Below are 27,519 nucleotides of genomic sequence, written 5' to 3' on the forward strand. Positions count from 1 at the left end.
AGACCAAACGCCAGGTTCAGGACTCGATCCGGACCAAATTAAGCAGACTGGGTCCGGACCAACGGACCTTTCCAGTCTGAATCCCCCCTCAGTGTGAGGACTGAGCCTTTAGTTGGGTTCCTTCCAGTCACGTCACGTGTTCTTGGTTCCTGTAATGCTCCGTTTCCCTCAGTCAGTCCCATGAGGAGCAGTTTCAGTTTTCAGCTCATGCTTGTCAGGTCATCTGTCAGCTCCCACCTTTATTTCATGGTTTTGCCACATTTTGAGTTTCTTTTTTTCAGTGGTTTCCTGCAATAGGAACACTGCAGACTTTTCTGTCATTCTTCTCTAATTGTCGGTATGACCCTGGAAAAGGCCGTTGTTGAATCCTCAGTGCTTCTGAACTCTGGTACACATCCTGTTTTAACCCTGGTCACTGCTGATTTAGACATATTTCCATTTCCAAATACAAGCAAGAGCAACCATTACCATGTTAAACAAGTAGAAATGCATTGTGGGAATATTATATTGTGATTATTATTATATTGTGATTATTCACGTACTTCCTTTATCCCTGATGTTCACAGCAAAGCTGTCCAATACCACAAAGTACTTTAAGGTCAGACTCCCATCATCTTCAAAGTGTACCCAGTGCATTTTCAAATCCTGGTTTCAACATCCACAGCTCTTAATAACCAAGCACTGGTCTACAGAAAAGACCTTTTGCAGCCGTCCCTGAGGTCATGTGACCAGGGTCTGCTGGTTGTTAAAGGAACCCGGTTAAAGACTAAAGGTGGCTCCATCCTCTGGAGCTCCCTTCCTCTCAGACTCAGACCTGCAGACTCAGTGTTTTCTGGAAAAAAGCAGCTAAAAACATCTTTTTAAAACTGCTTTATCTGAATTATTTTATATTCTGTGTTTTATTGTGTTTTACTGTGAAGCACTTTGTGAGTTTTATTTTGAAAAGTGCCATACAAATAAAGTTTATTATTATCATAATTATCATTATGATGATGATTATGATTATGGTGATGATGATGCCGTCTTTAGCCCAAATCCCAAAAACCTGTCGTGTTTTCCAGGACATAGTTTCTGCAGAACGGCAGGACTTCATCAGAAACTCACCTCTGACTTGTGGGCGGGGCTGTTGCTGCAGAGTAACCCCGCCCACCCTTCCCGCCACCCGTGAAAGCTCAGTGTTTATTCGCTCTCCCACTGACTTACAGCCCTTCATTTCCTCACTCTAACATTACGACAATGTTTCCATAAATCACTGCCCCTCTTTGTGTCACGTCGGCCCCCGTTCTCTGGTGCTAAAATGAAGGTTTTTTCTTTCTGCTCCATCTTTGCTGCGATGTGGCTTCAGTGGAGGCAGACAAGAGCGAGGCAAGGCCGACCGGATCTGTGGAAGAATCCTTGTGGGCAAAATGGTGCAACAGTTCAAAATCAGGTTTCCAGCTTCGTTTGAACATCTGTAACCTTTCATGAAGCTGAGCCCAAACAGGGATGTGTGGTGCTGCCAAACCGCAGGACTTAAACCCCGTACAAACAGAGTGAGCGCACATGTGCATGAAAGGGAGAGACTCAGTGTTTTTGTCAGAAACGCTGCAGCTTTCAGATGTGCATGCAGGCATGTGCAGGATGTGACGCAGCAGCACATCAAAGACGGTCTGCTTGCTCGTAGGAGGCTGCAGTCGTCAGTGTTTACACTTCTACAATGAGCTGAAGGCGGAACGTGGGAGAAAACCCATCGATAACCTGCTTCCACCATATTATTGCTTTTTTTTTTTTTAACTTGTCCTGTCCAACAGCTAGGCAAACAGATGAGAGCTGAGGGCCTCTTGTGTTGGACATATTTTATTTTAACAAGAGGGGTTATTCATCTTCAGACAAACCAAAGGTATGTCTGAATAAACCCCTTTTGTAATTGAGGCCAAACTTTATTAATTTCAATCATGTTTGAAAATCTTTGGTGTTGGACCGGACGGAAAAGGAAAGAGGGGAAGAAGAGAGAGGGACGTTAGAGAGAGGGGGGGTAGGAGGGTGATAATAGGAGGGGAAGGGGGATAAGACCATGAAGCAGCATAAAGCAGACAGGTTTACTGGTTGTTTATCATTACGGTACGGTTCAAATGTAGTACAAAAAGGGCGGGGCCTGTTCACACACACTCAAATATTATCAACACACCTGCTAGCCGCAAAAATGTCCACATGTCAACATGCACACAAAACAGATAGTGTTCACGAACGCATACCTATGCCTTTAAACCAACTAGTGTGAAATCTTTCATTCATTCAATCATGCAAACTATTAGTGCAAAGGTGAGCTAACACCTGTGCTCAGGTGAGTGTTTATGTTCTTCTAAAATGGATGGTGGAATGTGAAAAGAAGGAGGAGGAGCGCCCAGCCACCCCCACACCATATTATTGCTTAACATGGAGTGAAAAAAAGGTCTTTTGTTGCAGCATTTCCTACCACTGTTATAACATGTAACTAAAACACTGAAGGATCGATGAGAAGATGTGTTTTGGTTCATTTATGCACCAAAGAGTGGGAACAGAAATACAGCGCGAAATAAAAGGTTTCTTTTCTTAAAGTCCTTATCAAATTTGGCCACCTGCCTGAGTTTGACACGCGTGTTCTACATTTTGTGCGTACAGGTAACGTCAAAGTCAAAGGTTCGCTGGTTCTCTACAGGGACTATTTCGTTGAAGAAGCAAGTTTTGAAGCAAGTCTTTCTTAAAGGTCGTGTCCCACAGCCGCTACCTACATTTAGTTCATTCAGCAAGGATGTAAACTGCTCACATTTGGACAATAAGTGAGAAAAGTTTTCATCTTTAGGTGAAATGTTCACAGATGTATCAGGAATGAACCACGTTAAAACCACAGAAGAAGTAGGAATTAACACGCTAAGAACACGTTAACCACCGTACAACATGAAGCGTGTGATTATTGTGATGTTCATCTGTAATTCATCAGTGATTCATGCATCAATGATGTCATCTGAACGTGATCTGTGCGCCGTATACGTGATCTAAAAGTTACACATCAGTGGTTCATGCATGAAAAGTCTGTTAGACAAACGTGGAACGCTCCTGGAAAGACACACATTTGTGGAGGAATCTCACAAAAATCACACACAACTGAGTACGATTCACGCAATAATTGCGTATCAACAACGTAGAAAACACGTAAACTGCGTAATTCTCCACCGACCAAAGAATTTGAACCAAATTCACGTAAAGACCCGTCCGCTGAAACGGACATCTGAGCACATCGATGAACGCAGGAAACATGTATGGATGACGTAGATCACGCATGGATCATGAAAGACGACATTTCATACGGGGAAAATGTGCGTAGCGTCTGTGTGGCACAGCCTTTAGGCTTTGTGATCATTTTCTGTTTAGGATGTGGAGTTTACTTTGAGTTCCTCTCAGCCAGCTTCACTTGTTTGAGGCCAAAAAAGCAGAACTTAATCTGTATGGATGAATTTTTTTATGTCTTACTCAGAATCCCTTTACCCTCCAGCATGTTCACTGCTGGCTTTCACACCAACAACCCTAGACAGAGAAGAACCACCCCAGCCTCCGCTTCTCTGTGAATAACTTCTATTTTAAATATTTCCTCAACATTCTTTTAGGGAAGCTGCTTTTTTTAAACACGTAGAATCTGTTTTGAGTCAAATGTAATATGAGATCTGGCCCAGGAACTGTGTTTACTCCAGAGGAAGGGTAAGGTCGTGGAAATCTACTGCCAGTCCTTAGCCTCGGCTAACCGGTAACCAGTAACCGGTAACCGCTAACATGCCACTTTACATTCTTGCTTTCATGATCACACACTTCCCACCATCTCTTCTTCTTCCAGTTTACTTCTGTTCAGTTGCTCTGTAGTCCTGACAGTTGTGGGAATGTGCCAGATAAGTCAGTTCTACAGAAAATGAAGATCATCACCTGTAACTACACTTCCATTCCTGCACAACTCAAACATCTAACACCCTCACAAAATTCCCTCAAGTTTTCCCAAGTTTTAAATTTAGTCTCAAACCCAAAAACAGAGCTATAATGTAGGAATGCTTTGTTTTTCTTTTTTAAAGTGGGGGCTATTTTGGTAAAAGGGGACTTCCTTCTGCATAGAAGCTCTTCGTGGTTACCACCAGCTGCCAGCATGATTCTGGACGTTTACGGGTTAAGGATTGGTCCTGAACAAAACAGCAAAAAATGCAAACTAGTTCCACACATGCAAGGTGATAAAACGCTTTCACGAGTCCCACCGTGCACACTCCTACACATTCCTGAAGAGCGTGTGCACAGACAGGCTTTTTATGAATGAAAACCACCTTGTTCTATAAGCTGAGGGATATATGATCACATATTATTAAACCATGAAATAAACAGTTTCAGGTTCACATTTGTAGATCTTTACCATCTTATCACTGTGCGGGTCAGACCAGAAGACTTCATCCACATCATTGGCAACGTTCACCACAACAGTATAAAAATAATCCAGATCCAGGCTTTACAGGACTCGAAGGTCATCAGGAGTCGTGTCCACGGCCTGCAGCAGCTTTTCTCTCGTAAACCTTCCAACGCCAAGCAGAAAAACAAACTCTTCAGTTGGGTTAAGTAAGGAATGGTGGAAGAAAACAAATACAATTCTGTATCTTCTATATAATCTTCTTGCTGAATGTTCAAATGATTGATTCCACATTGAACCGACTGAGTCTAGGGTTGACCTTTTGACCCGATTCCCTCATGGTCATATCATGAACCAGCACATGGTCAATAACTGTGGCCTGGATCTCATCAGAAAAATCTTGTGCAGTCTGGATCTTGGTCCAGGTCTTTTCGCAGGTGTGGGTCTTGGTCTGGGTCATGGTCCAGGTCTGAGTCTTGATCCAGGTCTGGGTCTTGGTGAGGGTCCAGGTCTGGGTCTTTATGCGGGTCTTGGTGCAGGGCTGGGTCTTGGTCCGAGTTTTGGTGTGGGTCCAGGTCTGGGTTTTGGCGCGGGTCTTGGTGCAGGTCCAGGTCTGGGTCTTGATGCGGGTCTTGGTGCAGGTATTGGTGCAGGTTTGGATCGTGGTCCAGGTCTTGGTGCAGGACCAGGTCTGGGTCTTGATGCGGGTCTTGGTGCAGGTCCAGGTCTGAGTCTTGATCCAGGTTTTGTTGCAGGTCCAGGTCTCGGTCTTGGTCCAAGTCGTGGTGAACGTCCATGTCTGGGTCTTGGTGCAGGGTCTTGGTGCAGGCCTGAGTCTTGGTCCGAGTTTTGGTGCGGGTCCAGGTCTGCATTTTGGTGCGGGTCTTGATCCAGGTCTGAGTCTTGATTCAATTTTCAATTCAATTTTATTTGTTTAGCCCAAATTCTCAACAACAGTCGTCTCGATGGGCTTCGTATCGGTAATTGAAAAAGTTAAACATGAACTCAAAAGGATCATAAATACAAAGAGTTCAATAGGAAAATACTAAAATGAACTAACAAACTGACTAAGCTATACTGGCATCCCTGCCCTTAGACCCCCCTTCGCGGTAAGGAAAAACTCCCAAAAAAACCGGATTCCGGAAAAAACGAAGAAACCTCAGGGGAGGGATCCTCCCCCAGGACGGACAGGCAATTTACCAGAAGTCTTAGAGAAGAATTAACTTATCTAAATCTACAACTACATATATAAAGTCAAGCAGACGAGCTTCATCCAGCTGTGGTTGGGGGGACGGCCGGGGGCGCGAGTCGAGCCAGAGGCAGGATCCACAGCCAGGTTTAGGAGCAGGAGCAAAGACGAAGTACTCTGTCAGGAACAGGAGCACGGATGAGCCAACTGGAATCTGGAAGCACTCCCACTCCCCAGGAGGGAAAAGAGGGACAATACATGAATCACTGCACCAAACAGAGACATGGAGAACTAAATGATGAATTATGATCAAGAATAGAGGAGAGGAAGCGTAGAAGTAGATGAGAAAAGAGGACAGAACCCCAGAGCTTGGTGGGCTAAACGCTCTACCTCCAACCGTACTTTTACTAATTCTAGGAACCACAAGCAGTCCTGCATTTAGTGAGTGAAGTGTTCTGATTGGATGGTAAGGGACTATGAGGTCATTAATATAGGACGGGGCCATTCCATGTAAGGCCTTATAGGTTAACAGGAGGATCTTGAACTTAATTCTAGAATCAACTGGGAGCCAATGGAGCGAAACTAACACAGGAGTGATGTGATCTCTTCTGCTGGTTCCAGTTAACAATCTAGCAGCTGCGTTCTGAACAAGCTGGAGACTTCTTAAGGAACTCTTAGGACACGCTGCTAACAAGGAGTTACAGTAATCCAGCCTCGACGTAACAAATGCATGGATGAGTTTTTCAGCATCACTCTTAGAAAGTATATTTCTGATCTTAGCAATATTCCGCAGGTGAAAAAAGGCAGTTCTACACGCCTGAAACATGTGAGCCTTAAATGATGCTTTGCTGAAAGCATCTTTACCAGCTGACAAAGACATTTTTCCACTTCACACTTCTTTTTTTTATCTTGCGGGCAAATCTCTCGGCTCAAAAGCCGGGAAATCATAAAAATATAAAAAGAGTTGATATTTTTCTTGATTTTCTTAATTGATCCAGGTCTTGGTGCAGGTCTGGATCTTGCTCTGTTATCCATCTTTGAAAAGCTGCTCAGTTGTTCTAGAACTGTCCTTATATTCACTGCAGTTGAATTTATAACATGTGTTTTCAGTTATGATGGGATGTGTGTTTGTGGCGACTGTTGTGTTGGAGCAGAGTTTGAGTTCTGCCTCTTTGTGTTCACTTTTTTACGTTTTGTGTGTTGTGAATGCCAACTGTGTTTTAAAAGTGAGAATGTGTCGTGTGTTCTGCAAAGAGTAGATCCAAGTTTTCCAAATTGTGTTGTAGGTTTAAAACAGAGATTAATGTTTTTTAAAAGAGACTTAAAGCAGTGGAGCTGCTGGTTTAGCCCTTGTTCTATCCTAGGCACTTTAACATTGGGAGGTGGGTCATCTAGACCCACTAGACAGAGCTCTGAACCTTTTTTCTTCAATGATTTGTGATCTTCACTGGTGTCCATGGATTACATGAAATCTTTCCACCTTTATCCACCTTTGTCATGGTAGGGAGAACACCTCAATGGAAGGGGGGGGGGGGGTCATAGGATAGCACAAGGGTTAAAGACTGGCACTTATGGTTTTAGCAATTGGGAAAATTGTAAAATACCAAAAAAACGGAACAGCATCAGCTCCAAAGGCAGGAGCTGCTGTGAGCTGAGTGTGGATGAATTGGCTGCTAACTCTCTCTGGACTGCTTTAGTTCACAAAGTAAATAAATGCGAGCTAAAGAGCAGTGCTGTGTGAGCAGCAGACACACCAACAACTGATTCAGCCCCACTCCAGAATGAAAGTGGGAACTGATACTATTTCTGTGGGCTGAGTTTCTTTTAGACATTTGGTAGTGAAAAATCTGTTGTTACACTTCAATGGAGAACGGTTCATGATCCAAATACAATTACAAACGACTCCGCCCTACTATCCAGCTGTGAAAAAATAAAACTAAACAAAAGAATCCACACAGTTAACCCGGTTATACTAGTCAACCTTAGTAAGTTAGTTCTAATATTTAATGCTGTTCACTAAAAACGATGTGTACACACTCAACACTCAACGTACATTGAGTCTAAATAATATTTACATTTTAATAGAAAAAATCATATTATGTACAAATTCAATTCAATTTAGTTTTATTTATGTAGCCCAATATTACAACACAGTTATATCAACGGGCTTCACTAATTATACAAAACATTAAATCCGTTATAACCCACAGTGATAACTGCACGCCAAAAAAAGTAGTTCCGGTCACGTAGCTTAAATGTTCTGTATCACTGCGCTGCCTTCTTTAAAACAAACTTCATCTTCATCATCCAGACAAAAACAATCGGGAAGAGGTGAACTTTCTCTCTGAACTGATGCTTTATTTAACACATCGTGATCATCAGCATAGAAATCGCCTTCCTTTGCTGCTGCAGATGAGGTAAACGCCGCCCCACGCAACAAATAGTCCGCTTTTTATGAAAACAGCTATCCAACCCCAAAAAATAACAAGAATAAAGTACTAAAAAATGATTGAATATTTATTTATTTTGTAAGTGACCATTATAAGCAGTTCAGGCTTCCACGGCGTGCGTTAATTTCTTATAAAATTGTCGACGTTATCCCTTATATAAATTACAATAGCTGATTGTAAACTAAACAGACTAAACTCAACTGGACATCCCTGCCCTCAAACCCTCCTTCTCAGTAAGGAAAAAACTAAGAAACCTCAGGGGTGTCCACATGAAGGAGGGATCCTCCCCCAGGACAGACAGGCGCTGTACCAGAACTCTTAAAGAGAATTAGCTTATCTAACTCTACAACTTCATGTTTAAATAGTCCAGCAGACGAGCTTCATCCAGATGGAGTTGGGGGACGGCTGCGGGCACCAGACGAGTCAGAGGTAGGGTCCACAACCAAGTGTAGGGGCAGAAGCAGAGGCAAGCCAAATAAGGTACACGGTCAGGTACAGGAGAAGAGACGAGCCAACTGGAAGCATTCCCGCCCCCCCAGAGGGGAGTGGGAAAGAGGGACAGTACATGAATGACAAACAGAGGCATGGAGAACTAAATGATGAATAATGATCAAGAATAGAGAGGTGTAGATAAGTATAGAGGACAGAACCCCAGTGCACCATACTTTCCCCAGCTTCAAACTTCTATCAGCTACTAACAACTCATTGGTATTGTTATTAAATTTAATTCAAACATGTTAATAGTAAGTTGCATGCACTATGGTACAAATAACAGATGGCAATAATAATAGAAAATCTACATTTTTATCATATCAATATTAATACACTATGGTATTAGTCTAAGCAGGGGAATGGGCCGCCCTGGCCCGGTTTTTTAAAACCATCTTCCCTCTCTTCCATGAGATGGGAGCATATTCCATAAAACAGGGGATTGTTGGCTAAAGCTCATGTCTCATGGAATAAGCTCCCAGCTTATCCCATAAACAAAAGTTACAATTTAGAATATAAATTATAAATTTAAGAATACCTGCTTCTTGATTTTGCATCTTTGGTGTTTTTTGCGATACTTACCATTAATTTAGAAGGTTACTTTGCTGCTAGAAATTGCTTTGGCACATGGAAGCTGCAGAGGGCAATCCAAGACGTTCCTCAATGTGGGCGGGGTTAAACATGTGGTCCGCCCACTGTATGTGATTCTTCATCACCACAATGCCGTCTTTCTCTTTGCATTTTACAAGTTTCCACGTGCTATATCGCTACCCATCGGATTCAGGAGTGTTTCCTGAGATGAGTTTCACCATCTACGTTTTGTTTTATTTAGGAAAAGATTAGTTATTTTGATTTTAGGATATGTATACTTTTGGAAAAAGAAGCAAAATCTGGACCCACTTCACTTTAACCCTTGTGCTATCCTAGGCACTTTACCATTGGGTCATCTAGACCCACTAGACAGTGCTCTGAACCTTTTTTCTTCAATGATTTGTGATCTTCACTGGTGTCCATGGATTACATGAAATCTTTCCACCTTTATCCACCTTTGTCATGGTAGGGAGAACACGTCAATGCAAGGGTGGGGTCATCTAAGATAGCACAAGGGTTAATTGATACTATGTAGAGAGAATTTAATCTGCAAAAAAAACATTTCCATCTAGAACTGGCTCCACGACCAACCTGCACCGGAGAACCAAGAGAATCTCCTCCCAAACAGAGCAGATCATTACTGACTGAAGAAACCAGATCAGCTTCTCAAAGATGAGACAAACTTCACCATTTCTGAACTTTTTTCTTGGCCGCACGGACCCGAAAGAAGGGTTAAGGTTAGGGTTATGGTTATGTTCCTGATGGCGGTTGTGTCTGCACTCACCGCTTCCCGAGGGGATGGGTCAACTGTTGGAAACAAATCTAACACACAGCTAATGAGTCTTTAACTTTAACTTTAAATACGTGCGACCAACAACAGCATTAAACCTTGGACACACTTGAAACACGTAGAGGCAAGATGAATTTCCATCGTTTTTCGTGCTTGGTCACACGAAGATATATTTGCAACTAACATCCGCTGTTTTTGAATGCCAACCTTTACCGTCACAAAGAAGAATCACATACAGTAGGCGGAGCCTAAAGCGTCCGACCCCACCCACATTGCACGCTGCAGTCCGTTAGAGGAATACTCAGATCAAAATACCGCTTTGGGGTTGTTTTTCGAGATGAATGAATATTATGAAATCTTTAAAAGCTCAAAAAAGTCGATATTGCGCAATATAGACCCTTTAATTCAACCATTGTACTTTAAGTCTGTTTTCGTTCGTTTTGGGATGTGCCATCTGCACTTTTGCATGACCCCTTTATTTATGTACAATAGGAAGAAAAATAGAAACAGGTTTTCTAGATTGTTAGACACTTTTCTTAAAAGTTGTTCTCTTTTTCTCTAAACTGTGAACACAATACCTGCTTTTCAAGCTAAATTTACAAAACCTCAGACTCTTCTTGCAAAACCAAACTTTCCCCTCAAAACTGAACTTTGTTGTGAAATTGTGCCTTGAGTCTGTCAAAATGAAAAGCAACATTAAAAAGTCGCTGAACACCAAGTAGAAAAATGGAAAACACAATGCTCAGGACATGAAGTCAGAGAAATACAAGTTTTTTGTTGACTATTGGCTAAATATCTGTGGCAGAAAACCAGTCAGTTTAGGACTTTTACAACAACAGAAACCTTGTGCGTTTACACGCAGCTCTAGTACAAACTAACAAGCGTTTGTCACTTGTGTACAAGTAAACATAAAGTACAAAATGTACAAATAAGTGCATTACAGCATCAAAAGGAAAGGGGAGTGCGGTGGGAGGCAAAGATTGATAAAATGTTGGCTTATATTGAACCACTTTCTAACCTGGAGGGCTCTGTGAAAACTCACACTGTCCCAAACAACAACTTAGATGGGATACTCTTCCTGCTGCCCTAACTGAGCATCTCCCATATGATTGAGGAAAACGAGGAGCTGGTGCGCCTGGTTGGCTTTATGGTGGACAACCCCGTGGTTTCTGATGGCAGCAGATAATGTGATATTGCCACTACATTTCCCAGGAACTCCAAAAATGGCCCGATGGCCAATCACATTACGGCCTCTTGTTCTCCTTTTGGGGAGATTAAACTTGGGTTCATCCATGTAGATGTATCCATGGGGTCTTTCTGTTACATCCAGTTGAAAAACCCTTTGTAGAAATAGATATTGTTTTTCTGAGTGATCCAGAAAATGGGATTTTGGTCACTACCGAGAATAATCAACACTGAATGTGTCTGGATATATTCAACCTGTACATCTTGGGATCTTTGGTCTTTGGTGACAAACAAATTTCCCACGTGTGGGATCAATAAAGTATTTCGGATTCTGATTGACTCTGTCTGAGTTGCGACCAAAGGGGACTCTGTATAGCTGTTCGCTGTAGGACACTATCAACAGTAGAGAGACTGACACTGTTGACACCCTTAAAATTGACATGGTCCTTAATGATCCTCTGCTGAATTTCACTCACTTAATGGCATTGTTCTCACGAACCATCTCAACCATTAGGGTCTCTTGGTGTAGGGAGAACATACCTGTCCTCCCACCGCCATGTGGCAGTATTTCATTTCAATGAAAAGAGAACATTTAGTTACAAAAATTATATATGGAATACAAAGCCTACAGTTGTACCAACCCTCCATTACAATACTACAGTACATTAATACAGTGGTACAGTATGTGATGTAGTGAAAGATATATTTACTTATAGTATGCTGTAGTACAGTATATAGAGCTCGTAAGTCCTGCCCATATTTTCCCACATTCACTTGCATTGACGGTTTGTTAATCTAGAGCTGCAGTGGGGTTTTACAGGTGGGCGGGACTTACCAGCTCAATAGTAATGAACTATAATGTCAGGAAAAGGCATGTACCTGTTCTTTTCTCTATATCTTCAGATGATGGTGGACACAGTAAATTTACTGATGTTTGGTTGTACTCTTTGTCCAGCCTCCCTTGTGCTCATACCGTGGACAAGAACACGGTCAATTACAGTATATCTGATGACATCAGATATTCTTTGTTCTTTGTCTTTGCTGTCCACCTCAACCTCCCCTCACATGAACTCTTCCTCTCAGATTTCTAGGGCCTGACACACCAGAGCTCTCTGAACTGGCTTACTGTATACGTTCTCTCACATCATTAGCCACAAGTGTGATCAGTTTTGAGTTGTTGTGTTCAAGTGGTGACACCTGTGCGTTCTTTGTGTCTGACTTTTGTCACCTGTGCACACTTTTATGCAACACGGGTGCATCACAATGAAAATGTTGTGTCTAAAAAGGTGAGAAAGTGCTGATGGTTTTCCCAAAGGAATAATTGATTCAATATTGTTCAGACAATAGGGTTTAGTGTTTTAGCAGTTGAGAAAAACTGTAGGTTTAGTATATATGTGGGAATACTGAAATGAATACTGAAATTAATACTTTTATTTATGTTTGTACTTCTGAACAAAAAAATTATAAAAGCTGTTAAATACTTTCTGTGTACCTCTCTTTAGAAGTTGCTTTTTCTTTTTTATTACAGTTCAAGTTATTTCATGACCAACACTTTCTGTAATCATGGTGTTAACTATGAACACCATGTGGTCCCTTTGCCCAAAACGGTGTCCTGGTGCAGCAGCAGTGGGTGGGGTTCTTCCTTAACTGCCATTCCTCAGTAGGTGGTGTTTCTTTTGTAGAGAAGCAGTGACCGTGTCAGCGTCTTCCTGTGAGGTCCTGGAACTTCACATTACACATGTAGTGTTGCTGTTTGGTACGACCGCATCCTTCAAGTGTTTGTGGACATGTCTATCCACATTGTTTACATGTTTGTTTGTTTTAAACACAAAAAAGTTCATTTTGTCTTTTGCAGCTACAAGGTGATTTAAACAGAAAGAAATGTTGGGAGATCATCATGTGATCGTGCGATTTGTCAATGCAAACAAACCAAACCACACAATCAGAGATGGACATGATCAAACTATCTTCGTATGTGCTGCCGTGTGGAACATGGGCGGCCGATGCTCCCAAGCTTCTGCAGATCGACTTTTGTTGTCAGTTCATGTTTTCTGTGTGTGAGGAACGACATTTGCTGAAAACCAAACCCAACAAAATCCAGTGCCTAGAGGAAAACCCCAACTTCCTGTTTGGTGCACACGCATCCTGTTGACAGCTGGTCAATAGAGGACACTGAGTTGTCTGGCACATATATGTCCTCTTAACTTTGAGAGACAGAATGTAAGAGCAAAGATTCCAGGAAAGTTTAGTTTAGTTCTAAAATGGTGCAACAAAAGTGTTTGTTTAATAACAAAAATTCACTTCAATATTTTCTAGTTTTGATGTCAGAGGTCAAAGGTTTCCTGTAGGTCTTCACCAGGTTTGAACAGCTGCTCTTTTGGTCCATTCCTCCATGCAGATCTTCTCCACAGCTGTGCTGTTTTGGGGTTGTTGCCGGGTAACACAGACTTTCAACTCCCTCCTCAGATTCTCTGTTCAATTGAGGTCCAGAGACTAGATCCACAACTCCAGAACCTTGGACTTCTTTTTACGTAGACACTCCGGGTCAATGACCAGATGGGAGCTGGGACCACAGTAACAAAGGTTACCATAGCAACAGTAGCAATGTCGTCATGGATTCAAATCCTGCAGAGCTTGAACTGTTTCTCTGCTTAAACCAGGACATGTTCCGTCTGAAGTTCTCCAGGGACCATCTGGATGATCCAGAGGAGGACTGGGAGAAGGTCATGGGGTCAGATTGGCGGGAACGCCACTCGCCACATTTGAAGGAGGAAGAATGCTGAGTTACACCCCAAGAACACTGAAGCATGGGGGTGGAAGGATGATGATTTGGTGCGTCTCACCTCCTCTATGAAAACTGTGCTGCTGTGTGGTGAAACAAGTGACGTAGAAGCAGACAAAGAAAACGTTCAAATCCTCTGCAAGTGTGATGTTAGTCGGTGAGCTTCTGGACTTTCTGCCTCAGCTGTCGGCTGTCATTTCCTCCTGTGGTCTGCTGTGGCTTTTCTCACTTCTTGTTAGTGAGGGCTCTGGCATTTAATAGCTGGGGAGAGGTGGTAGAGCGGCTGTTTTTGTAACTTGGCTAGCATGCCAGCTCTGCAGCCTGGCTTTCTCCATCTGTGCGTCCCCCCTTTGCTGGGATGGCAAGCCATAGCGGGCCAGGACTCCTTGCTACCTCCACCGGAATCTTGTGCAAACAGATAAACTTGCTTGTTATGATCATGTCAGGTGTAGATGTTATTAGCCCAACAGAATATGCACAAAAAAAACACCAATATATTGCACCGACCATTCAAGCACCAGGCTGTGTGCTTCAATGGTGCTTCAATAATAAAATCTATTTATTTTAATTTATCATAAATCCCTTTTAGAAGATTTGATCAACCTTATTCACCTTTGTAAAGTCTTACAAAATAGTAAGGAACAAAAGCAAAACTGCTGAATTGTTTGTTTTAAGTGTAGAAAACAGGTTTTTAAAGCCAGTTATCCAACATGGACTTACAAAAAGCTCCATTAAGCTGCCAAGTGAGTATTGCAAAAGCCTGATACAAGTTTTAACACGTTAAGTATGAATCACCATGGTCTAAAAACATTTTTTGGGTTTCAGCATTTCCCAGAACAAGGTATTTCATCATCAGGGCTGTTGGAAAATGCCCCGGGCTGCTCACGTCTTCAAGGGGAGGGAGTGGCGTATTTTATTTAAACTGTGCACAAACTGAACCTGCGAAGCACCAATGCATAGGCAGGTACCGGCCTGATGTTGAGAGACACAGTCATCTTCTCATTAGAACTCGGACACAGATGAAGGAAACCTGAAGGTTGAAGTGTCAAACGTCAAAGCTCTAAATGACGGACACAGTTGTTAAGCAGTAACTGTCTGTAGTTCTCTAAAGATTCATTTCATTGAAGCTAAAAAAAACAGCTCGTTCTGTCTGTTTATAGAGGAAGTGTGTGCCTCAGGTTCATCCACTGGAGCTTCCTACAAACATGGAGACGACACTTTTTGTCCAGGTTTGTACACATGCGTCTGTTTCTGTAAACTGTTTGGACTGAAGGGGAAACGCACACTGTCGCCAATGAAGGCATTAGTGGAGTGATTTATGTGTGTCTGCACGAGTGTGTATGTGTGCACAAGGCCAGCTCGGTGTGAAGCACGACTCTGGAACGTATGAAACAGCTTTTTTTAAGGTCAGATGTCAGTGAAAGACTGTAGACAACGTCTCTCAACAGGAAGCCCGGGTTCTGTCCCGATGTCTGCGGTGCTCAAAGAAGCTCTGTGAAGACATGACTGAATGAGTTTGGTGTGAATCAACTTTACTGACCGGCATAAAGACATGAGCTTGACCCCAAATGACCTCTGCGGAGACCTGGAGAAATGATGGGGGGGGGGGGTGTCAGGGGGGCCCTTTATCAAAATCTGCAGAACTTTCTGCAAAAAATCGCCTCTCTGATGTTCATTTGTAAAGATAATAATATTTTTTTTAAGATTCACTTTACATTTAAATCTATAAAACGCTATGATGCAAAGAGAGATGAGGATGGTGGATGTGAGGAAGAGGATAGTATCCTTTAGTCTGCTGTTGGAGATGCTGCTGCACCAAAACAAGACCAACAGGTCTGTCTTTATGAACACATAATCCGCCTCCCGCCTGTCCTCAAAGCTCCTGTTGTCCGTCTTTCTTTTGGTCATTGTTGTGGAGGGGGAAATTAGTTTGTCCGATGTGACTGGAGCATGGCCGTCAGTGACTGTCAGTGACCAGCGCTTGCTGGCAAAGCATTGTGGGTAGTATGAGCGGTACAGTATATACTGCAGCCCAGCTCTAATGCACATTTGAAATGATCTCGCGGGCCAACTCTAATCACACTGCGGGCCTGAGTTTGACACACGTGTTCTAGGTTCTGGATAGATTTTGTGCGTACAGGTGACGTCAAAGTCAAAGGTTCGCTGGTTCTCTACAGGGACTATTTTGTTGAAGAAGCAAGTTTTGAAGCAATTCTTTCTTAAAGGTCGTGTCCCACAGCCGCTACCTACATTTAGTGCATTTAGCATGGATGTAAACTGGTCATATGTGAGAAAAAAAGTGAGAAAAGTTTTCATCTTTAGGTGAAATGTTCACAGATGTATCAGGAATGAACCACGTTAAAACCACAGAAGAAGTAGGAATAAACACGCTAAGAACACGTAAACCAACGTAGAACATGAAGCGCGTGATTATTGTGATGTTTATCTGTAATTCATCAGTGATTCATGCATCAATGATGTCATCTGAACGTGATCTGTGCGCCGTATACGTGATCTAAAAGTTACACATCAGTGGTTCATGCATGAAAAGTCTGTTAGACAAACGTGGAACGCTCCTGGAAAGACACACATTTGTGGAGGAATCTCACAAAAATCACTATTGTGTAAGATTTTACTTAATAATTGTGCATAAACTACGTAAAATGCGCATAAACTGTGTCATTCTCAACTGAACAAAAATGTTGAGCAGCTCAAAACTGAATTCACGTAAAAACCCGTCGGCTGAAACCCTGATGGACATCTGAGCACATCTACGAACACAAGAAACAGTCATGGATGACGTAGATCACGCATGGTTCACAACATTTCATACGTGGAAAATGCGTAAAAAATGCGATCTACGGCGTTTAGATGGTTGTTCTCTGACTTTCTTTCCTTCTTTCCCCTGGAACGTTCGTAGATGAGGCGTCGGCGGACGGCAGCACCGACTACCAAGACCGAACCTCAATGATGGAGGTCCGCCTGCAGGCGCAGGAGGATGAGATCACTCTGCTGAAGTCCTCCCTCGCTGACGCCCTGCGCAGGATCCACATTCACGATAAGCTCCTCCCACTACTGAAGCAGCAGCTGATAGCAGGTGGGTGCTGGGATCTGAACTTTGACATTTGGCCAACCCCAAAAAAGTAATCGATCGTCTACTTTCAACTCCTTAGTGAACCCCAGTGCTGCGAGGGTCCTGAACCAGGTGAGCTGCTCAGAGAGTTCTAGCAGCAGCAGAAGGTTCTCTTCCAGTGCAGCCGTTGATGGGATTCCTCTCTCTGCCGGTTCTCCAAGGTGAAGTCTCTAAGCTGAGCGTGATGTAATGGATGCTCCTGTGTCACTCTGGGTTTTCCACTGTTAGCAGTGTGGCAGAGCTCTGCTGTCTACCGCCACTGAGTCAAAAGTTTTTACTAATAAAATAATAAATGTCCGAGCAGCACGGCCTAGCCTTGAGTTAGTACGAAGGTGAAGCTTTATGCTAAAACCCCTAAACCTATAACTCACTAAGTTTTATAGGGTGAGGATGAGGGGTTACAGTAGAGATTCAAGAGTCACAGAACAGTGACAGCTAAACATTAAAGGGTCTATATCATGCAAAAGCAACTTTTTGAGCCTTTAAGTGGAAATTTTCATTCCTCACAAAAACAACCTCAATCCGGTATTTTGATCCGTTCACACATTTCTGAGGATTCCTCTAAAAAGCTGCTCTCTGACCACCAGCCTCTCAATCCACAAAATCAGCGGATTCTCACATTGTGACATCACAAAGTGAGGAACTGCCCCTTCCAGGAAGAGTCTGTGCCACCAGCCCCACCCCCACGCTAACAGACACGCCCACTTTCTCAGTGGAGCTAGCGATAATCGGCTATCGATTTTCCTTTTTCATGAACAATACGAACGTCCATCTTTGCCAAAGTTCGGATGTCGTTTGTTTTCGTGGGGCGAGGCCGACTCTAGGATGATGTCACGAAATGGGCGACACCCACAAGAAGTGAAAGGCGGAGCCTCAGAGATTGAATCGTCTTACTTCTAGGTGGTAAAATGAGCTACAAAAAAACAAATATTTCTGAAATAGGATGGTTCTTTAGAGGGCCAAAGGTCATTTTTGATGATTTATACGGAGGTACTTTACTCTGAAATGCTAATGAAAAGCAGGATAAAGACCCTGTAAGGCTGTTCTGAAGGCCGTGGTGTTCTCCACATCACATTTTTTTAATCAGTGTGACTGATTTGAAATCTAGATTTTGTGATATAAATGAGAATCTGCATTTATATAAAAAAACTTTAAACAATTCCTTCATTCGTGGAGGAACATTCCTGAACGTCCTAAAGCTCAGACAATCACCTAAACAACCATATGGACGGTTCGCCAAAGCAGTGTGGGCCTTTGACCCGGTCCTGGTTCTGATAAACCCCATTAAATGTGTTCAGTAAAAAAAAAAATATGGATGTTTGTTTGCAGGTAGACACAAGTTAAAGTCCCTCTAGCTGTCACACAGCTTGATCTTTTTCTAGTTTAATTCTTTCCAGTGAGCTTTCGTCTTCTAAATCTACTGCATCATTTAATTGTGTCATTTATAATAATAAATAGCTGATTCCCATAACTTATAGCTCTATTATATAGTTTAATGTTTGAAGGAGTCACAGAGAGGATCTGTAGAGGCTGCTGCTTCATTTTGCTGCTCCTCTTCTGGTTGGGTTCATGTGTGGATTTCATGCTAACGTGCCATCGGTTTGCATTCTTTCCAACCTTTCAAACATCTCCAGCCAACCGTCACACAACATTGTGAACAGTGCTAACGGCCACACAGGAAGTCCAGCAGCAGCGGAGCTTCAGAGCAGACCAGCTTCCAGGGACCAGTCCACTCAGACGGAACCCACTCCGTCAGCGCTAGAACCCGACCAGAACACGCTCCCGCCGAACGACAAGAGCCTAGATCCGGAGGGCGGCTGTCTCTGTGACCAAACGCTGCCCAACGAGAGCAGGGCCAAGCTTGTTCGTGTCCCTGGTCTGGAGGATGAGGAAGAGGATGATGAGGACCAACAGGATGACGGAGGAGAGCAGGAAAAGGAACTCAGCTTGACGTCATCGATGGAGGAGAGCGTCCAGTCGGATCTGGTCCGAGGCCTGCAGAGGGAGGACTCGCATGACGGGAGCTGTTCCTCAGAGGAGCCAGGCTCCTCCTCAGCCTCACTGTCAAGCTCCACCCAAAACCTCAGCTCCCGCTCCGGGCCGCTGTCCACCATCCAGGAGGGGGAGAAGACCCTGTGCGTGACCTTTGCCCGAATGCTCGCTAACCAAAAGAATCTTTTTTCTGGTTGCATGGCTTTGAAGGAACCAATCATCTTCTGAACTGCTCTGCAAAACCCTGTTGTGCCTCCTCAGAAAAACCAACGGAGACAGTCGGTTGTTGTTTTTCCTTTTCTGTCTAATGGATTCTTTCGTAACACGTCCAGAATCTGTTTGAGTCGACACAGAAAGCATAGGAAACATTGAGATCGTCCTCCCAGACGTTCCCTCGTACCTCCTGGACCTGCAGTCCACCGGGATCCTCCTCACAACTGGGTTTTGCAGACGTTTCTGGTGCATGTTCTCTCTGATCTGGCTGTTCTGTAGCTCTCCTGCATGAAATGAAATCTTCTTTTCTGAGCGGAAGCTGCTGCTTCAGCTCACTCTTACTATTCCTGCAGGACGCTATTGGATAAATACCTGGATGAATAGGTAGGATGCCTGGAGAATGTTGGATGCTCCACGAGATTTCTTTTTTTTTCTACAAGTTTTTTTTATTGTCAGTTTAAACGTATTTATAAAGCGAGAGTTCACAACTGCAGCAGTGAAGTGAACAAACACAAATTCCCAAAACCTTCTGTTTTATAACCACAACCATTAGAAAGAAAAACATCTGCTGATGAAACCGATAAGTTAGTAAAGCCAGGAGGAAAAAACGAGCCGACAGAGGACAGGTGTAGAGCAGAACAGCTGAGTCCATCCTAAACCACAGCAATTCAGGTGTTTCTCTAACTCTGAGAGGGTCCAAGCAGGTAAAGGAAGTGGGAGGAGCCTATCTGCAGAACAATTATCAAATTAAATCTGAAAAAAGTTTAAGTTTCATCTCACTCCAGAGGACAAACTTGAACAAAGAGCAAAGATTCATTTACAGTCCAAATAATGGAGACTTTAGTATATTAGTGATTGATCGGGGGGCTGGGGGGGGGTCTTCCACCATACGCCTAGTTTCTGTTGCATTGCGAGGGAAGTGATGGAAAGAATGGACGTAATTTAACCCAACAGTATTTTTGAACAATAAGGAAGAAAAAAGAGAATAAACAAAGCAAGGTCTGAGAAAAGGAGTTTGATTTCTGAGTAAAGATGTCAACAACAGCATCAAAGATGGCTTTTCCTGCATGGGGGGTGTTTGATGTCTAACTTGTGCAAGAACTTTTTCATCTTTCCTAATCAGGTTCCCAAACACAATCCTAATCGTTTCTCTGCAGGCATGATTTTGTCTTCCATCTTCTTCTTTGTGTGTCTAAAAATCTCCTTTTTCTGAGGACATTCTTCTGCTGAAAGCTGAGCCTTGCATCTTGTGGTGTCGTAGGGTTCGTAGGAACAGCGAAAAGCTATCGAATGCGGACAGGCAAAGGAAGCGTCTGGACAAGAAGGCAGCATCTTCGGCAAACCTCCTGACCCGCTCCCCCAGTCTGGAGAAGTGAGTCATGCTTTATTGATTGTGTAACCATCTTTTGGAGACCTGCTGCCAGGCTGGAAGCATCACAGGAGCGATGGATCAGTGCATGAAGGCAATGAGGCAAACAGTTGTTTTCTGTCTCTACAGTCGGGCCAAAGAGCTGATCTCCAATGCAGGTGAGGAAACGGAGCTTTGAACACAGTAAAAACTCAGCAGAAGCATTAAACCGAAGCAGAATATGTAGCCACGAGCGGGGGGGGGGGGGGTCTCCCTGTGCCTGTCCCCAGCCTGGATAAAATTGTGCCAGGAAAGGCATCTGCTGTAAAAATCTCTCTACGGATCGGTGAAAGCTGATTCGCTGTGGCAACCGTGACGGGATGGAGAAGAACGTAGAAAGTTCTGGTTCTGACTGAATACATCCTAACGAGGTTCTTTACATGGAAATGCACGTCTATGTTCTGAAACCTTCCTTCTGCCGTTGCCTTTTGCTCAAACACACAAAGACTGAAAACACATTGACGCCTGAACTTCAGTAAGCGGCGTTCAGGTCTGAACATCTGTTCCATGAAAACTCTCTGTGTGGGTGGAAACGTGGGGCTGCAGATTTAACGTGGGATTAAAAAAAGGAGTGTGGCGTCCATCCCATTATTCTGGATTTTTCACGCAGCATAAATTAAACGGTCACGTTTGATTGTCTTTGTTGAAACTTTTAAAAAAACTAAGTGTAATGATTTATTATTGAAAAACACGTAACTCTTTTCTTGCTAAATTTAAAGCTTTTAAAGTATTATTTTCCACATTTATCCTTGTAACTTGGTCAGTTTTTTTTTCATTACTGTACATCTTTATTCTGGTAAATGTTTAACATTTCCCTATTATTTTATGAGTATTTTCTTTTAAAATGTTGACTTTTTTATGATTGTATGGTTTTATTCTCTGAAAATGTTGACAATTTTACAATTTTACTCTCTTAAAACTTTGACAATTTATTCTTGTAAAATTATGGCTTTTTTCTTAAAATTTTATGATTTAAATGTCATGAAATTTTGACAATTTTACTCTTGTAAAATGTTTCTCTAATTTTTTGTTAAATATATTCTGTTTTTTTCCTTTTATGGTGGCCCTAGGGGCCACATCCGCTAAGGGCCAATCTCTTTTAGACCGTCTCCACTGGAATGTGGCAGAGTGCTGATGAATTGTGATGTCACAGGTTCCATTCGAACCAGGCAATGGTTTTAAACATTTAACTCGGTTTAACCTTTTCCTTTTTTAAACGCATCACTGCTTGTTTTAAAATGGAGAGCAGAACAGCTGCTATAGAAACAGACTGGAAAGGCTGTAATGTTTACATTTACAAAAGTCCTGCAGTTCCTATATTCCTCTTTGTTCATTTGTTGGGACTTTTTTTCACACAGGATCACCCGGCTCAAGAAGAGGAACTTACAGCCAAGGTACGCCTCCAAATCCATGCTCTGCAGGTTCAACTACAGGAACATTTTTGACCTTTTCACCTCATTCTTGCTAAAGCCTTTTGTTCTTGGAGTTGAAATATTGTTTTGTCCTCCAAAGCCCAATTTTCGTTCATAATTAAATGGCCAGTGCCAGCAATGGGTTGGTTGCTTTAAAACAGAACTAAATCATATATAATCTTCTGATGTAACTTCTTTAGGGTTTCGTCTCTTTAGAGGGAGGTGTCTCCATCTCTTCCTGAATTCTGGATCATCTTCTGTCACATCCGCCTCTCTCTTTCTTTGTCATTTTATCCATGAACTTCCTTTTTTAAAGTCCTTCTTTTTTCTCCTGCCTGGTAGCTTCATTATCAGGATTTCTGGCTGCTTCTTCCAGATTATTTGACCTGTGTTTTGTCCTGCTAGTATTCTCAGTCCTAATTTCCTGATACTTGTTGTCTTTGGTTCTAATGAGCAGACATTTCTAATCATCAGTCTAAAAAAAACAGGAACCGTCGTTATGGAGACGTTTCTCCTTTAAAGAATGTAAACCTTTGCAGAAGGCTGTAAGCAGTGTGGAGTGGGAGGGTTGATGGTGCACCATGTGTGCACGGTGTGTGCACCATGTGTGCACGTGAAGCTCTGCTACTTTCTCATCTGCATTACAGGACAGTCAATCAAAATGTTCATCCGCGGCCGACCCATCACCATGTACGTCCCCTCCAACATTCAGAACTATGACGACCTGAAGATGGAGCTTCCTTTGGAGCGGCTGGAGTTGGACTGGGTGTATCCTTCCAGATGGGGAAAGCGGTCCTCTTCAGGGTTTTATCTTCGTCTGACTGCACCAGAGGAAAGTTGCTAGTTTCCTGATTGGGTTGTAAATCTCTCTGTGATCCTGGCAACACGTCTTGAGTGACACATGATGTCATGAGATCCTGTTTTACTAGAACCCTTTCAGTTCCCTTAACTGTTGGACCTCAGCTATGGCTACCGTGGACGTGACGGCCGGGCCAACCTGTACTTCCTCCCCACAGGCGAGGCCGTCTACTTTATCGCCTGTGTTATTGTGCTTTACCACATCAAAGACAGCACGCAAAGACACTATCGAAAGCACACGGATTGTGTTCGCAGGTACGCATGCAGAGATTTTCCATCAGTTCTTTCCCATTTTGGGTTTTGACTCAACCAGGATGTTATCGGCCAGTCCAGAGGCCGTCCTTTAGGAAGAACTTGCTTCGTTCTGCTCAGTATCATTTTGACCGAATAGTGAACCAATATATGTTTAACGTAAACAGATTTTTATCTGTTGTTCTGTTGAATAAAGTTGTTTTTATTTGCAAAAGTGCAAAAACTTAGTTTAAAAAGCAGCAGAAAAGTTGTTTCATATACAAAGGCAAGTGTTAACTGGAGATCAGGGGATCCAAACATTTGGCCAGATATGGAAATGTGTGACGACCAACCGGTTTTCATTATTTGAACTATTTTATTAACAATTCAAATGAACTGTTTAATGACTGATTGACAGACAGACAGACCGCTGAAATGGTCGCTGAATACGGTCGCTAAGGGAGGGGTGGGTCAAATGCAGCCAGCGGGCCAGACTTTGGACATGCCTGCTGTCCAAAATCCGTACAAATGATTACCGTGCAAGAAAGTACGGTAATCATTTTTCCTTTTGTCTATTTGTCATATGCTTAGTTATTCCGACTGGTGTGTGTGTTTTTCTTGTACGATGGTTCTTTTACACACGCGTGTTTTTAAACGTTCTGTGCAATAGTCAATTCTGATTGACCAGTGTACTGCTTCAAGGAAGTTTTAAAAAAACTACATTAACAATTTTTCACCTTACATGAAGGTTTACTAGACTATGCCCCCCCTCCCCCCATTGGAGGTCACCTCGGTCACGCCTGTTAAAACCTTCTAAACATGTAAGTCCTTTTTTTCTGCAGTCTGGCCCTCCATCCTGACAAAGTGCGGGTGGCATCTGGTCAGACGGCGGGCGTGGACAAAGACGGGAAGGTGACTGCCGCCGCAGAAAGACATAAACCCCAAAGGGTTTCTATGTAAAATCTACACAAACATTAGCCTAAAAATACACAAACCATCAAATGTTGTACTGCATTGTCTTCTGCAGCCATATCATGAGTTTGTGTTTGCTGTGTTTTAGCCTCTGCAGTCGTGTGTTCACATCTGGGACTCCAACACTCTGGTCACACTGCAGCAGATCGGCCTGGGAACCTTCCAGAGAGGAGTGGGATCGTTGGCGTTCTCCTCTGCTGTCAGTTGATTCCATTTTCCCAAACACAATTATCACCTGCAGCTTGTCTGGTGGTGGGAACAGCAGTCTGTATGTAGACTGAGGTCTAGCCTGGACCTCAACCCTGTGACATGCGGCCCAAACAGCTCCCCAATCTTGGAGGGGTCCTGAACAGATGCCTAAGCCACATCTGTTGACCCCTTGTGATGGGGAGCATCAGTGACACTTCTCTGAGCTCCCCCAGGGTGAGCGGCTTCGTCCCCCCATCCAAGACTCAAGGAGTCTTTTCTATTGGTCACGACCCAAAGCTCATGATCATAGTTCAGTATAGAAACACGAATCTACAAGTAAGTCCAGAGCTTTTCCTTTAATCCCTCCGGCCGCTGCACCTATCCTCCGGTTCAGTTCAGTCTTTCACTCGCTCATGAGCAAGAGTCCATTTGGACCTGTCCCCAGCCCCCATTACTACCTGCACTCTCACAAGACGTTTGAGTCCACCAAGTCTGTCCAGCCTTCTCCTACGTCATTGAATCCCATTTGGAGCTCTGCCCTGATCGCCCCTCAAGTGTCCAAGATCAAATGACACAACGACAAGTCGATCAATAACCTTCTGCCTGAGGCTTCCCGGGGCCATCTGGACCCATGATGGCTACATTTGGCCTCCACGGATTGGGATGCCAAGGCATCCAACCGCCACAGCACCATTTTTCCAATGGGTCCTACATCTAGCTGGGTCTGACTGGCAGGAGCTTCAGCCACCGGACCCATTTTACCCATTCATAATTAGTGTTTTCTGATTTGTGGTTAGAAGATTATCAATCAATCAATCAATCAATCCATCACTTAACCAATCAAGCAAGCAAGCAATATTGCTGTAGCACTTTCTTGGAAACACCAAGTGCTAAACACCAAAAATAACTAAGATAAAACAAGCAAAATATAACAGCCAGATAAGGAACATTCTAAAAATGCTTAAACTGTAAGGGGAGCAGAAATGTCTCCATTTGTTTTTGTTCAGGAAGGCCAAACACAGAGAAAGAGTCTCTCTGAAATGTGTTCTGACTGTTTTCAGGATTCCGGTGGGTTCTTATGTGTGATTGATGACTCCACCGAGCACATGCTCTCAGTATGGGACTGTGCAAAGGAGACCAAGGTGGCAGAAATTAAGGTAAAAACTGCTGTGGAAAACAAATCCTCTCAACTGAAAAGCTGCTAGATCCAGAAGTCTACAAATGTGCTGTTGCATGTGTGTGCGTGTTTATAAAAGTAGTAGGTTTTCTGCGCTACAAAAACGGTTTAAGCCAAGTTGCAAGTCTCGTACACGATGACAGAAAATACTGCAAACCGCTAGTTTGGGGCAGGAAAGCATTCACTGTCTTAGAAACGGTAGCCACAAAGTGGACCACAACCAGGGGAGGAGCAATGAAAAGCATCTGTGCTTCATCTTGAGGAGGAAACCAACAAAGAACGTTACTTCACGGACATTTCTACCCTTTAAAGATGTCAGGCAAGCGCCATTCCCATCCTGAGTGACGAGGTGGGAGGGGTGCAGCAGACCACAGAACCCGCCGGTCCCACAATTCTGAGACGTTTGAAAGAAGAGGCTAAACTGCACGTCTTCAGAAAGTTCAGCTATGTGTCTTTCTATGACCCAGCGGTAGAGAGTTCAGGTTCATCTGTTGGTGCATCAGGGCGAGTGACTGAAGCTGAACGGACTGATAGCGGGTCTCTGTGCGCCAGATGACTTCAGTCTCCTGGAATGTGTTTGGAAAAGACGGAAGCAGTGAGCGGCACAATGCGACGCGTTGAAACTGCAACACTGCTGCCCACTGCAAAAACGCCAACTCGGTAAAACCGACCACAGAAACGTAACCGAGAGTGCGTGATGTAAAGACCGACATCATAGGCCAGAGGTCAAACGAATGAGATTGAGGGGTCTTTTGTCGGAAAGCACACCAGACTAATTCAGCGTTCTGCATCCACACTCCAGTGTTTTTGCTGAAGCGCTCCGTCCTGTTGCCTCTGCAGAGCACCAACGAGGCCGTGTTCGCTGTCGAATTCAACCCCAGCGACAGCAACAACATCATCACCTGTGGGAAATCACACGTGTATTTCTGGACACTCAGTGGGGGACAGTTCACCAAGAAACAGGGCATCTTTGGGGTAAGATCAGCTGACGTTCACTTCCACCTTTTTCCTTCTTTCAGACAGCTTCAATAAGGCTTTTTTAAGACTTTTTTCACATTTTGCAATAATGAGTGTTTTGTCAATGTGAAGAAATGATAGGATCAACCTTTTCTGGGAGAAAAGTGAAGTAAAACCTCAAAAGATCCTATTGGATGCTTTCCCTAAGCCGATCAGAGTAAACTATATCCATATATATGATCATGTATGACCTTTGACACACTGCAGAATTATTTATTTTAAGCAGAATACTCAGAAATGCATGAATGGACCAAAAGACCTCTTTGGGTTTATTTATAGTGAGGAATGAACATTGTAATTCACCTAAAAGCTCAAAAACATGAATTTTGCACGATAAAGGCCCTTTAGAAAAAAGGCACAGCTTTGTATGTCAGGTATCTTCAGGTCCGTCTGTGGAGATCAGGTTAACTGGAAGACCGTCCCGGATGTCTTCAGGTTTGAGTATTTTAGTCATATAGAGAATTTTCCCTCCTGGATGACATCACTCTGGCCTATTGCCGTAAATAAACACACATAGAAATGCTCAGGCATTGAAAATCACTAGTCTGTTGCAACTTAGAAAAATCCTGGTACTGACTGCAGTTATGACGGCATTTTCACTCACATTTTCTTTTATTTAAAATGTAAACATCACCAAATGTATGTCCAGAAATCACACTCTTGCACTGCACAAAGTTTACTTTGAGTATTTTGGTGTTTGTCTTGATTTGAGTAACATTCAGACAGTGGACTTGCATTAAAGTAAAATACTTGATCTTTTAGTTTATCTCCTTCTTTAACTCCTTTTATCGTTTCTTTTAACGGCTTCAGCTTCTTAGTTTATGAAGGTTTTACTGTCTTCAAGCTCCTCCTTGATAGTATAGACCAGGGGTCGGCAACCATGGCTTCGGAGCCACATGTGGCTCTTTCATCCATCTGTTGTGGCTCCCTGTGACTTTGGAAAATAATGAGTATTTTATAATAATTAAATTTTATTTTAGTTTTTTCATTTTTCATGGCATTTCAAAGGCGCTGCTGGCTCCGCACGAAGCGAGTGCCACGTAAA

General features: G+C 43.1%; 1 protein-coding gene across 2 annotated transcripts in view; it reads left to right on the forward strand.

The window, feature by feature from the left end:
* eml3 (echinoderm microtubule associated protein like 3) overlaps positions 1-27,519 on the forward strand; it is a 42,279-nt gene that overhangs the window by 5,449 nt on the left and 9,311 nt on the right. Inside the window, exons 2-13 of one of the 2 annotated variants that reach the window (XM_011487785.3) lie at positions 16,793-16,969; positions 17,046-17,166; positions 18,640-19,140; positions 20,472-20,582; positions 20,709-20,737; positions 21,977-22,012; positions 22,678-22,798; positions 22,994-23,143; positions 23,962-24,031; positions 24,180-24,290; positions 25,342-25,437; positions 26,298-26,432. In XM_011487785.3, the coding sequence (XP_011486087.3) occupies positions 16,793-16,969; positions 17,046-17,166; positions 18,640-19,140; positions 20,472-20,582; positions 20,709-20,737; positions 21,977-22,012; positions 22,678-22,798; positions 22,994-23,143; positions 23,962-24,031; positions 24,180-24,290; positions 25,342-25,437; positions 26,298-26,432 (1,658 nt within the window). The remainder of the gene's footprint in view (positions 1-16,792; positions 16,970-17,045; positions 17,167-18,639; positions 19,141-20,471; positions 20,583-20,708; positions 20,738-21,976; positions 22,013-22,677; positions 22,799-22,993; positions 23,144-23,961; positions 24,032-24,179; positions 24,291-25,341; positions 25,438-26,297; positions 26,433-27,519) is intronic. The other variant, XM_023965858.1, reaches the window with a different exon arrangement.

Source organism: Oryzias latipes, chromosome 18 (assembly GCF_002234675.1).
Source record: "Oryzias latipes chromosome 18, ASM223467v1".
NCBI lineage: Eukaryota > Metazoa > Chordata > Actinopteri > Beloniformes > Adrianichthyidae > Oryzias > Oryzias latipes.